Raw genomic sequence first — 13085 nt, forward strand, 5'->3', positions numbered from 1 at the left:
GCTCACCGCCGATCCGCCGCCCACGCGGCCAGGAGCGGCGTTCCCCGCATCTGCATCAGCCACCCGCCGAAGGGGGCCGACGCGCTCCACCAGTGGCCACCGCCACCACGCCAGGCGCAACCGCGCGGAACAGAACACCACCGAGCCCATCTCGCCGCCGCTAGGCACCGGCCCCGCCACCGCCGCCCGCCGCCGCGCCGTCACGCCCTCGGCCAGCGCAACGCCGCCACCCGCTGACCCCGACCCGCGTCGGCCCTAGCGAGCAGGGGAAGGAAGGCCCCGCCGCCGCCGAGGCTGACCGGGCTTCGCCCGTCAGCGCGAGCCGGCGGCGGCGAGGGAGGAGTCGAGGAGGAGGGGGGGCCTGCGGCCGGCGGCTAGGGTTTCCCCTCCGCGTCGCTCGCGGGAGCGACCGGGAGGGGAGGGGAGGGGAATGTGGACATTGACTTTCTTGAGGAACAAAAGGCCGTTAACTATTACAAGGTTTTCATTTCATTTTTTAGATAGATTAACTTGTCGTCCAAGTTGAGCAACTAGTAACCGTAGCAAGCAGAGCAGGAAGAGAAGCAGAGGAGCTGCTGCTGGTTGAAACCAGACAAAGAGAGCCAAACATAATACTTGAGAGCAGACAAAGAGAACTCAAACATCCAGTTCACTGACATACATATATATAGCACACTGAATAAATCATAGCAGTCATAAAATCTAACACTATACAAACTTAACAGTATATAATGCTAATAGGAGATACGGCACTGCATAAGCGAGGGAGGTACGTACCAACTGCAGAAATATCCGCACATGCTCTCAAGTCTCAACTAGCCGACTCCCTCATGCTGAATAGTACGTAGTAGATTTTACTGAATTGAACAACAAATCACATGGATGTGCACCTTCCTGCTGGCTTCACACTCCATTCACCATCTTGCTCAGGCCTAAAGCGCTTGAGAGCCAAGGGAAGGGCCTTCCTGTGGGGCTTGAGTGCTGAACAAACATTAAGCAGAGTTAGCAACGAACTGTAATAAATAATTACGGAAGAAAAACAAGGCAGCAGATGGGATTATAGGCTTACAAGCATGGATCAAAATATTTCTTGGGGATGTGTATTATCTTAAGCCAGTTTGGGTCTCCTTCTGTTTGACAACCCTTCATGAGCTCATCATCGCACAAAATAAGATCAAACTTCAAGAGAGACCGGGGCAGTGTTGGGAGCGACCGGATATTCTTGCATTCCCTGATCTCCAGTGTCTCAAGCGATGTGAGGTGCTCCATATTGCCTGGTAAGGCGTCCCAGCTGCAGCGCCAAATCTCGAGCACACGAAGATGAGGGAAAGCCTCAAGTTGAGGACCAGGTCCCAGTTGGCCGCAAATCCAGAACATAAGTTTTTGCAGGTCCTTCGGGCTACTCTTCAGCTTACCCACCATCCAATCTGGGTACCTCGAGCCGCTGTACCACCAGATAGACAGTGCTTGAAGCCCCACGGGAGGGCACAAGCCCTCAAGCACCTCTGCTGCAACTTCCGCATTGCCCCTTTTATTGATAGTCAAAAAGGATAGTGCCAGTTCCATGAGCCTTTCCTTGGCAGCTAGATTGCCTTCAAGAGCTTCCTCCTTGCTTTTAACATGTCCAACGGCATTGATCCACAGCTTGCCACGAATCTTGTTTAAGTCCCTAAGCTGCTTTATCTCATAACCCTCTTCATTCCTTACACTGAAGGATGGTATTGTTTGAAGTGAGCTCAGCCTGCCTATGTTAGGAAAGTTCACATACGCGCAGAATATGTGCCGCAAGTTGGTAAGGTCAGAAAATGTAAATTCCGAAATTTCGCCTTCACCAAAATCTAGCATCTGGATATGGACAAGTTTAGCTAGTGTGCATGGTAAAATAACCTTGCAATGGCGACTTTTCAGGACAGCTAGATAGCGGAGGTGCTTTAACTGAATAATGGATTCTGGGACCAAGAACTTATTGGGATTACCGAACAGATAATGTATCATGTTGAAAGAAATGGCCAGTACCCGCAACTTCAGCAGCCTCATGCATATACTCTCAAGGACCTTTTCCTCAACTGGTGTATCGCATGCAACAACATTGATGATGAGAGTGCGTAAATTTTCCAATCCAAGGATCTTATTGGTAATTAATTCCCCATCATAATTTTGAACGAAAAGATGGCGGACATCTCGAGGGACATCTCCTTTCCAGCCTTCTCCTCTATGGCCCCTTTCATTCTCGATTCTGAAGTAATCACTTCCAGCGACCTTGTTTACTAAATCATGCAGCAGATCATGAATTGTAAAGCAATCAGTATTAGAACCCTCCATCAGCGACCTTGTTCCTTTTGGTTGCAGAAATGAGCATGACACTAACTCTTGAATGTAGCCCTCGGCTACATCTTCCATCTCCTCTGTTGCACAACTGGTCTTTACAAACCCTTGTGCTATCCAGAGGCGGACTAATTGGTCTTTTTCCAGTTTGAATCTTCTGGGGAAAATATTGCAGAATTCAAAGCATCGCCTTATGTCTGGATTAAGCTGCTTATAGCTCCACCAAAGAGCATCCATGGTGTCATTCAACATGTCAAGCTTTGCAACATTTTTCCAAAAACTGATATTTGGGTTTGCCCCAAGCCGTCCTGCAACTGTTACTGCTGCAATAGGTGATCGGTGTAGTTTTTTGGCAATCTCTCTCCCAACTTGTTCAAATTCTTTAAGGGCAATACTTTTGCAACTCAGAGCATAATGCATAAACATCTTCATGTATTGATCCTCATCCAAATCAGGCATTTCAATAAGTTTATCGGCACACAGAGCTCCAGCTGCTTCTTTTGTTCGAGCCGTCACCAGGATTTTGCTCCCTTTCAACCCAACATTGAGTGGAGAGATTAGTTCCTCCAGTTGTTGGTCATTCTTGTTCTTCACCCAGAGATCATCCAATATCAACAAGAAACGTTTGCCACGCAATGCTTCCTTCAACTTTTTGTTTAGTCCCCTATGATCTGAAATACCAGAGAGACTATCTTCGCTAATATCCTTCAGCATTTCTTGAAATATATCCTCCACACTGAAAGTCTCTGACACATGAATACACATGATGGTGTCAAAAAGTTTCTCCTCCTTGCATTCCTCCTTTATGTAATCTCGAATATATCCTGCAAAGGTAGTCTTCCCAGACCCTGCAACGCCATATATGCCAATCACAGAGTAACATGGACTATAGCTTGGTGCATCACCCTGTGGTGTCTCACGCAGCCTTGCCATGATATCATCACGCAACGCCTCTCGACCGAATACCTCCCGCTTGCTAGCAGCTCCAAGTTCTCTCCTGTTTTTGTTGGCAATGTCTTTTGGTGTGCTGTTGCCTGCCACACCCAAGAGTGGCGACTTCTTCACTTCACTGACGGTGTTTTCCACCTGCTGTATCCTTTTCTTCAATTTCAATCTTGACATAGCAGTAAAGAATACATCTAACATATCAAATAAGGAGGCATTCTCCTGGAAGTAGCAAAATATTAGACGAGTATGTACATAGAATGCATATGAAATGAAGAGCCGATGGAGTTGGTGATGAAATTGGGTGTACCTGACATTTGTTGATGCCAACCACTTGGTATGACCAGTCTCTGTAAAAGCAGGCAGCCTCAAACACATGAGCTAACCAGCTGTATAGTGATGTACCACAGTTCTTGAACAAGTCAAACGAGGTGCACAAGCAAGAGAGCCACCGCACATTGCCGGAGGCCTCAGCATTGGTAGTCACCGGAATATCAATAATCACTGGAATGGGCTTGTTTGTGATGGCGGCACTGTTATTCGCCGGAACAGGCTCCTCTGACCTGGGTAGGAGGAACAAAGACAAGGAGATGTCCCGTGCCCACTGCAGCAGCCGAGCTGATTTTGTCCGGACGAGGCGTGCAATCGAGACGCAGCTGCTTTTGCAGAGAGCAATGCAGGCGGCAAAAGCGCGGCGGAGCCGATGCCGGCACCTGACGGCAATCTTCTCTTGGGAATCGTCGGAGATGTCTTCGGCATCCTCGAGAGCGTGCCTGAGCATGGCGGCCATCTTGTCCAGCGCGTCCAAATCGGTTTTCACTCTATTCCCTCTCTGCATCATCCTCTCCTGATCCAAGGCCCTCATCGTCTTCTTCAGCTCCGGGATGATGTGGATCTCCAGCTCCCGGAGCTTCTGCGAGGCGTCGAAGCCGAGGCAGGCAAGGACCTTGGGCAGGAGCAAGGTGATGACGGGCGAGAGCAGCCAGCCAAGCACGGCCACGATCTCGGCAGCTTTCCATTCCAAATCAGCGGCCATGGAAACGGAGTGCTTTTGCTGCGGACGAAGAGTGAACAGTGTGAAATTGGGGAATTTTCTACCGGTGAGAGCAGCGGTTTCCATCCTATGGTAGTAGGAATAATTATTCTAGTTAAATCATGGATCTATATGGTTGGCTGAGATCCTAAGTCTCAATTAATATATTTAGATTATATGTGGACAAAATCAAGCATGTTTAACTAAAATACTGTGGGTGTGCTAGTCATGTCTCAAGCGTTCAAATGAAAGGTTCCTCCAATTGACCGTACAAGGTGTGTGAGTCATGTCAAGTCTGTTTAATCAAGTCTGTTTAATCATTGCTTGTAGAATTGACCGTAGAAGGTGTGTGATCAATGTTGTGTGGGAAACACACTGTGATCATTCTGGCCCATGCAAGCAAACGACTACGTTGGAATCTCTTTAAACGTCTGGTGGAGCAACATGGAGACCACCTCTTCATGCTTCATTTGATTCCTCTATCTAGTACAATATTTACTATATATGTATCCATTGATTGTTATATCATTTCAATTAATAAACTACGTAAATTATACCTTATGGTAGCAAGAATAAATATTTCAAATAAATGATGGATCTAATGGGTTGTCCGAGTTCCTAAGCCTCACATAATAGATGCTATTACCAAATTTTGGTCATAGCTTGTGCGCTTGAACCACGTCATATATGACATTGCTGAGCTGATGTGGTATTGTCCATGTAGAACATGGGATGATGTGGATGCACAACGATCATGTCTGGCTTTATCTATGAAAAAACAGAAAGCATCGTAATTTCCATATGTCCAATCCGCATGTGTTTTCTAAATGGGGCATCCTGAAAATTTATCGCATTTGTTTAGATCATTTTTTATTAGAGCATGGTGCTTTCGCAACTGAATTATTTTGTTCCTTGAGCCAATTCATATAGGAATGTGACCATGAATTTTTTTTTATTGAATTTACGGGCATTTTTTGTTGGGCCGCGGCTAGTTCATTTGGTTGATCTAGTCCATTTTGGGGATTGTATCTTCTTTTCTTCTTGACTTGTTGATATACCAAAAATAAAGTCATCTCTTAAGTGTTTTACATTTTTTCTAAAAGTTAGGATTTTGAAAAAATATTCATATATAAGAGGCATCGTTGACATGGGAGGTGGCGACGTTGTGGGAAGATGTGTCGGCATTGGTTGCTGGCAGAGGCACTTGAAAAATGGGCGGCAGCGGCGAGGGTTTGCTGTCGATCTTGGGGTAGGAGAGGGCGGGCGTTGCGCGCGTCAGTTTTGTGTCCGCGCTGACACAAATGAGGCTCAAAATTGGGTCGGGAATGGGTCGGGCGTCGGACAAAAAGTGCCGCGCGCCCATTTGGTTCGGCGCATTGGGCCGACTTTTCTGTTCGCGCTGACCCAAATGAGACTCAAAATTAGGCCGGGAATGGGTCGGACGGCGGACGAAAAACGGACGCGCGTCCATTTGGGTCGGCGCATTGGGCCGACTTTTCTGTCCGCGCCGACCCAAATGTGACTCAAAATTAGGCCGGGAATGGGTCGGCCAGCGGACGAAAAACGGACGCGCGCCCATTTGGGTCGGCGCGTTGGACCGACTTTTCTGTCCGCGCCGACCCAAATGTGACTCAAAATTAGGCTGGGAATGGGTCGGCCAGCGGACGAAAAACGGACGCGCGCCCATTTGGGTCGGCGCGTTGGACCGACTTTTCTGTCCGCGCCGACCCAAATGTGACTCAAAATTAGGCCGGGAATGGGTCGGTCGGCGGACGAAAAACGGACGCGCGCCCATTTGGGTCGGCGCGTTGGACCGACTTTTCTGTCCGCGCCGACCCAAATGTGACTCAAAATTAGGCCGGGAATGGGTCGGTCGGCGGACGAAAAACGGACGCGCGCCCATTTGGGTCGGTGCGTTGGACCGACTTTTCTGTCCGCGCCGACCCAAATGTGACTCAAAATTAGGCCGGGAATGGGTCGGTTGGCGGACGAAAAACGGACGTACGTCCATTTGGGTCGGCGCGTTGGCCCGACTTTTCTGTCCGCGCAGATCCAAATGTGGCTCAAAATTAGGTCGGGAATGGGTCGGCCGGCGGACGAAAAACGGACACGCGTCTATTTGGGTCGGCGCGTTGGCCCGACTTTTCTGTCCATGCACGGACGAAATGGGTCGACGCGTTGGAGTTGGTCTTATTATGCTTCATTTGCGTTAATGCATCAAACACCTTTTTCTTAGTGACGGAGCAGACAACACCTCATTCTCTTCTGAGTTAAGTTGAGGTATATCCCCGAGCGCATTCTCATCTAGAGCAATTGCTGGGAGCACTTTGGAACTGCGGCTGGTCCATCTTGTTCGCCTTGCACCAGCAATGATGAAATGTTGGAGCAATCAGATTGCTGTAAGGGTCATCCATAGCCCTGTTTATTATAAGAAAGCAAGCAAAAAAAAAAAAATAGAAGGGCCCAACCAGGTTCTAACTGATGACCTATTGATCTGCAGTCAATTGCTATACACAGTTGCTTTGCGTTTGCCACAACAAAGAGGAATGTTGAAGGGGACACGGAGTTTTTGCTCCTGGGCTCAAATGAGCTCGATGAACAGTAAAATGAGCTCGGGAGCAGAAGAACAATTACGTGTTGAAGGGGTGGTTGCTCTGCTTTTGTACAGTAACCATTCAACTAGTTGTTTTACATTGAATCGGATGCTAAAGTTCACTTTATATGGTAGCTTTTCTTTTTTCTTTCTTTCAAACAGAGGTAAAAGATTTGCCCCATTTATTAGTTTAGAAGGAGTATAGAGTTTGCCTTACACACAACCACGGTTACCAAGGTGTCACTCTCCCGACATCAGTATCGTTGTTTATTCTATTTAGTGACAAGTTTTAAACGTTTTTGTCACTGAAGTCTGATCTGTAGTACTTTACACACATCTAGTCTAGGGAAACAAAGCGTCAATTATCGGAAAATAATGTATGTGGAAGGGAACAGTTTTGCTCTTCTTTTGTGTGTACATTTATTAGCCATCCTACCAAGAAGCCATTTCTGTAATCTAATCCTATTGGGTGGGTGTGTACAAATGCTATACCAAGAATACCAAATGGGAAGTTCGCAGCACACAACAAAAGTAAAACCTTGGCTTTGCTGACAGATGAGCAAGCTAGAGAGCACTGAATTATATATCCAACTCCTTAGCACACATGCATTACATAGCATACTGATTAAATAGAAGTTATCAATCAAATTCAACGGTACTGCCGACATTATTACAGATCACAAACAGTACTGGATAATTTTTCTGAATCCCGTTGCACTGAATACTACTACTAGTACCGCTCACTGTGATTCACTCTGAAAATCTCAGTGTGCACAGGCAAACACGAAGACGAAGAACATGCACAAACCACAGTGCTCTTATTCTTCTTAGGATCTCAAGTTGCAACCCACCTTCCTGCTGGCTACGCATACCCTTCGTAGCTTCACCTTCCTGTGAAGCCTGACCCACCTCACCTTCTTGCATTCCTCTTTTTGCGGGACAACCACATTGGAGGCTGACTAAGTGCTGCACAAACATCAGCAGAGTTAGCAACGGACTGTAATAATCACCGAAAAACAAGGCAGCAGAGAGGGTTACATACTTACAAGCGTTGGTCAAAATCTAGCACCTGGATATGGAGAAGTTTAGCTAGCGTGCATGGTAAAATCTGTGAAGCATTGTTGTTTAGGTCCCTAAGCTGCTTTATCTCATAACCCTCTTCATTCCTTACTGTGAAGCATTGTATTGTTCGAAGTGAGCTCAGCTTGCCTATGTTAGGAATGTTGACGTCCAAGAAGACTATGTGCCGCAAGTTGATAAGGTCAGCAGAGGTAAAATCTGAAATAAGGCTAGCACCAAAATCTAGCACCTGGATATGGAGAAGTTTAGCTAGCGTGCATGGTAAAATAACCTGGCATCCGATTTTTTTCCGAAAAGCTAGATAGCGGAGGTGCTTCAACTGAATAATGGATTCTGGGACCAAGAACTTATCTTTTAAATGGCCCCTTCGAAGTTCCTGGTTGAAAGCAATGGCCAGTACCCGCAACTTTGGCAGCCTCATGCATATACTCTCAATGACCTTTTCCTCAACTGGTATATCCTCTTGAACAACATTGATAATGAGAGTGCGTAAATTTTCCAATCCAAGAATCTTCTTGGTGATCAATTCCACATCATAATTCTGAACAAAAAGATGGCGGATATCTCTAGGGACTTCTCCCTTCCAACCTTCTCCTTTGTGGCTCCTTTCATTCTCAATTGTGAAGCAATCACTTCCAACAACCTTGGCTAATAAATCATGCAGCAGTTCATGAATTCTAAAGCAATCATTGCCATTCCTACTAGTTCCTGCTGGTTGCAAAAATGAGCATGACACTAACTCTTGAACATAGCCCTCGGCTACATCTTCCGTGTCCTCTGTTGCGCAACTGGTCCTTACAAACCCGTGTGCTATCCAAAGGCGAACTAAATCGTCCCTTCTCAATTTGGATCTTGGAGGGAAAATATTGCAGAACTCAAAGCATCGCCTGATGTCAGGATTAAGTTGTTGATAGCTCCACCAAAGAGCATCCATGGTTTCATTAAACGTTTCATGGTTTGCAGTGTTTTTCCAAAAATTCATATCCAGATTTGTCCCAAGCCGTCCTGCCACTGTTACTGCCGCGATAGGTGATTTGTGTAGCCTTTTTGCAATCAATCCCCCAACTCGTTCAAATTCTTTAACTGCAGCAGTTGTACCACCCAGAGCATAATGCATAAACATTTCCAAGTATTGATCCTCATCCAAAACAGGCATTTCAATGAGTTTATCGGCACCTAGAGCTCCAGCTGCATCTTTTGTTCGAGCCGTCACCAGGATTTTGCTTCCTTTCAACCCAACATTGAGTGGAGATATTAGTTCCTCCAGTTGTGGGTCGTTCTTGTTCTTCACCCACATATCATCCAATATCAAGAAGAAACGTTTGCCACGCAATGCTTCCCTTAACTTTTTGTTCAGATCCAAATGATCTGAAATATTGCAGTGACAATCCTTCAACATTTCTTGAAAGGTAGTCTTCCCAGATCCCGCAACACCGTATATGCCAATTACAGAGTAACATGGACAAGTCCTCGAGCTTGGTGCATCACCCTGTGGCGTCTCACGAAGCCTTGCCATGATACTATCACGCAACACCTCTCGACCAAATACCTCCCGTTTGCTAGCAGCTCCAAGTATTCTCCTGTTCTTGTTGGCAATATCACTTGATGCGGTGTTGCTTGCCACGCACAAGAGTGGTGACTTCTTCACTTCACTGACGGTGTTTTCTACCTTATTTATTCTTTTCTTCAATTTCACTCTTGAGATGGCAGTAAGGAATATATCGAATATATCAAATAAGGAGGCATTCTCCTGAAAGAAGCAAAATATCAGATGAGTATGTCAGTCACATACCTGTTTTATCTATTAGAGCTTAGAGGTAGGTGAGTATGCAGAACAAATGAGATATCAGTGATGGAACAAAAATTGGCAGATGGACATGCAGAAAAAGAAATACGAAAATAATTTGATAGAACAAAACTGACCGTGTGGAAAACATTAACAAGCACACAGCATAGTATGACAACGCAAATCAACAATTTTGTGAATTACGCGAGATGAGGCAGACTGGTGGGACATGGTTGGCCATGGCCTTGTAGAATGTAGACCAACTGCAAACTAGTAACCGTGCATGTTCATCTATTGCATATACTCCCATTTTTTGTTCAAATACAAGTCTGTAGCATGGTGTGTTTGACTTTAAAAAGAAAGGGGGACACACATGATGGTGTGAAATGAGGGAATTTGTATTGCACTGACCATTATCTTAGTAATTTAGACAAATATTATAGTGCTATCTGAACGCGCATACATAGGAGATGACACACCATAAATATATGGTTTAATTTGAACACAGGCTAACAGAGAATTCAAAGAGGGGCCCTTTTTTCACACATTTACAAAGAGCTTTTACATGTACACAGAGAGCATATGAAATGAAGACGTGATGGAAAGGGTGATGAAATTGGGTGTACCTGGCATTTTTTGATGCCAACCACTTCATATGACCGGTCTCTCTGAGAGCAGGCAGCCTCAAAGACATGATAACAGTTTTTGAAGAAGTCGAACGAGGTGCAGAAGCAAGAGAGTAACCACCCTGAGGAATCTGAGGGTGTAGTCACTGGAACGATCTCATGGCCAAAAAAGTAGGCCACAGCACCAGTAGTCACAGGAACGGTCTCACTGTCAGAGGCCGCAGCACTGGTAGTCACCGGATCAGGCTCATTGGAAGCTGCAGCACCAGTAGCCATCGGAGCGATCTCATCGTCTGAGACGGCAGCACTGGCAGTCACCGGATCATGCTCGCCTGAGGCCGCAGCATCGGTAGTCACCGGAACGGTCTCATAGGCCACAACACTTGTTGTCATCAGATAGGGCTCACCACCAGAGGCCGGAATATCTATAGTCACCTGAACAATCTCATCGTCTGATACGGCAACACTGGTAGTCACCGGATCTGTCTCCTCTGGCGTGCGTCGGAGGAACAAAAACAAGGAAATGTCCCGTGCCCACTGCAGTAGCCGAGCTGATTTTGTCTGAACGTTGCGTGCAGTCCGGATGCAGAGGGCAACGCAAGCGGAGAAAGCGCGGCGGAGGTGATGCCAGCACCTGAGGACGCTCTTGTGCTGAGCATCGTCGAAGATGTCTTCGGCGTCCTCGAGAGCATGCCTCAGCATGGCCGCCAACTTGTCGAGGGCGTCCAAATCGGTTTTCACTCTCTTTCCTCTCTGCATCATCCTCTCCTGATCCACGGCCTGCAGCGTCTTCTTCAGCTCCGGGATGGTGTGGATCTCCAGGCCCTGGAGCTTCTTCGACGCGTCGAATCCGAGGTAGACAAGGATCTTGGGCAGGAAGAAGGTTATGACGGGCGAGAACATCCAGCCAAGCACGGCTACGGTCACGGTAGCTTTCCATTCCGAATCACCGGCCATGGAAATGGATTTTCCCTGAAGGGTGTTCTTGCTACTGAAAAGAGTGAACAGGATGAAATTGGGGAAAGTTTTACCTTCCGGAATCGATAGAGAGAGGAGCGGCTTGTAAACAAAGGTGATTTTTGGTTACCTTGTTAACGATGAAGAAGCTTATGCCGGTGTCGCGCCGTCTGCCCCCCGCGGACGGCGGCTGTGGTCTACTGTTTAGTGGATCGGGAGCTGATTTCGCTGCGAAGAGGGATCTCTTTTTACCGGCGACGGCGAGGAGGCAGCTTCACGGCTGAGGAGGAAGACGGCGCTCCCGACTCCCGACTAGCACAGTAGCAGATTTTGCCGTCCGCCGCCGTGGTGGGTCGCCGGTGCAGGGCGGTGCTGGTGCTCAGGAGGAGAATTCTTTAGCTACATCGTTGACGAGGAAGAGAGCGTCCCCCATCCGGGCGCGGTGAAAGGGTGTCGCCGGTGGCAGTGGCGGCGCTGCTGGGTGGCTTGGGTTCGGGCGGGCCGGAGCTGGGGTTCTGGTTGCGGACGGGGAGAGAGGATGCGCGTGGGGAGTTGGAGTTGGAAACCAGGGGGCCGCTGGACCTGGATATGGAGGCTGTTTTGCTTTTCAGAGTTTTCTTGATAATCCTTTTACCCAAATTCAGCCCACTAGTGTCTGAATCCTTCCGCTGTAAGCATACGAGAGAGGGAAAGGAAAAAGACACTACTCCACTCCACTTTGTGTAGCAGCTACGAGGAGATGTTGTGATTAGACATGGCGCGTCAACTTTGTCGCACTAGTGGTGCCGCAAAGCTCTTTTTACCGGAACCCGGATGTACCGGTTAGTAATCCATCATTCATTGGGTGTGTGAAGATTCGTGCAGCTGCCACACTATAAAACATTTATACCTGACAAACATACTTTTTGGAAAGAGTGAAACATGTCTGTTAAAATGAGTGAAATCACTTTTTGAAATGAGTGAAATCTTTTTTTAAATGATGGAAATCATTCTATTAAGCTAAGTGAAATGTTTTTTTTCAATTCAGTGAAATCAACCGTATTGAAATGATTTAAATATATATTTTCGAATGAGTGAAACCAGTGTTTTGAATAAGTGAAACATGTTTGTTAAAATGACTGAAATCAATTTTTGAAATGAATGAAATCTTATTTTGAAATGATAGAAATCACTCTCATTAAGCTGAGTGAAATATTGTTTTTCAATTTAGTGAAATCAACCGTTTTGAAATGATCTAAATATATTTTTTGGAATGAGTGAAACCAGTGTTTTGACTGAGTGAAACATGTTTGTTAAAATGAGTGAAATCGTTTTTTGAAATGATAAAATCATTTTTTCAAACTGAGTGAAATAAGTTTTTTCAATTTATTTTTTGGAATGAGTGAAACCAGTGTTTTGACTGAGTGAAACATGTTTGTTAAAATGAGTGAAATCGTTTTTTGAAATGATAAAATCATTTTTTCAAACTGAGTGAAATAAGTTTTTTCAATTTTTTTTTGGAATGAGTGAAACCAGTGTTTTGACTGAGTGAAACATGTTTGTTAAAATGAGTGAAATCAATTTTTGAAATGATAAAATCATTTTTTCAAACTGAGTGAAATAAGTTTTTTCAATTTTTTTTTGGAATGAGTGAAACCAGTGTTTTGACTGAGTGAAACATGTTTGTTAAAATGAGTGAAATCGTTTTTTGAAATGATAAAATCATTTTTTCAAACTGAGTGAAATAAGTTTTTTCAATTT

At 45.9% G+C, this 13085-nt stretch overlaps 2 protein-coding genes across 3 annotated transcripts; both read right to left on the bottom strand.

Moving 5' to 3' along the window:
* Window positions 1-530: 530 nt before the first annotated feature.
* Window positions 531-4316, bottom strand: LOC119347730 (putative disease resistance protein RGA3). The gene is made up of 5 exons (XM_037616298.1): window positions 3581-4316; window positions 1070-3492; window positions 891-1013; window positions 778-780; window positions 531-675 (listed from the first exon to the last, which is right to left on the bottom strand). The coding sequence occupies exons 1-5, from the start codon at window positions 4304-4306 to the stop codon at window positions 531-533; spliced, it is 3420 nt and encodes a 1139-aa protein (XP_037472195.1). The 5' UTR covers window positions 4307-4316.
* A 3173-nt stretch (window positions 4317-7489) lies between these two features.
* LOC119347731 lies at window positions 7490-11843 on the bottom strand. Of its 2 annotated transcripts, none has more exons than XM_037616299.1 (4): window positions 11476-11843; window positions 10389-11379; window positions 7943-9726; window positions 7490-7862 (listed from the first exon to the last, which is right to left on the bottom strand). In XM_037616299.1, exons 2-4 carry the CDS (start codon window positions 11343-11345, stop codon window positions 7856-7858), a joined length of 2748 nt encoding a protein of 915 aa, XP_037472196.1. In that variant the 5' UTR covers window positions 11346-11379; window positions 11476-11843; the 3' UTR covers window positions 7490-7855. The 2 variants fall into 2 exon arrangements, with proteins under 2 accessions (XP_037472196.1, XP_037472198.1); XM_037616301.1 differs by having other exon boundaries at window positions 7939-9726.
* Between the last annotated feature and the right edge of the window lie 1242 nt (window positions 11844-13085).

Source organism: Triticum dicoccoides, unplaced genomic scaffold (genome assembly GCF_002162155.2).
Source record: "Triticum dicoccoides isolate Atlit2015 ecotype Zavitan unplaced genomic scaffold, WEW_v2.0 scaffold74685, whole genome shotgun sequence".
Classification (NCBI taxonomy): domain Eukaryota; kingdom Viridiplantae; phylum Streptophyta; class Magnoliopsida; order Poales; family Poaceae; genus Triticum; species Triticum dicoccoides.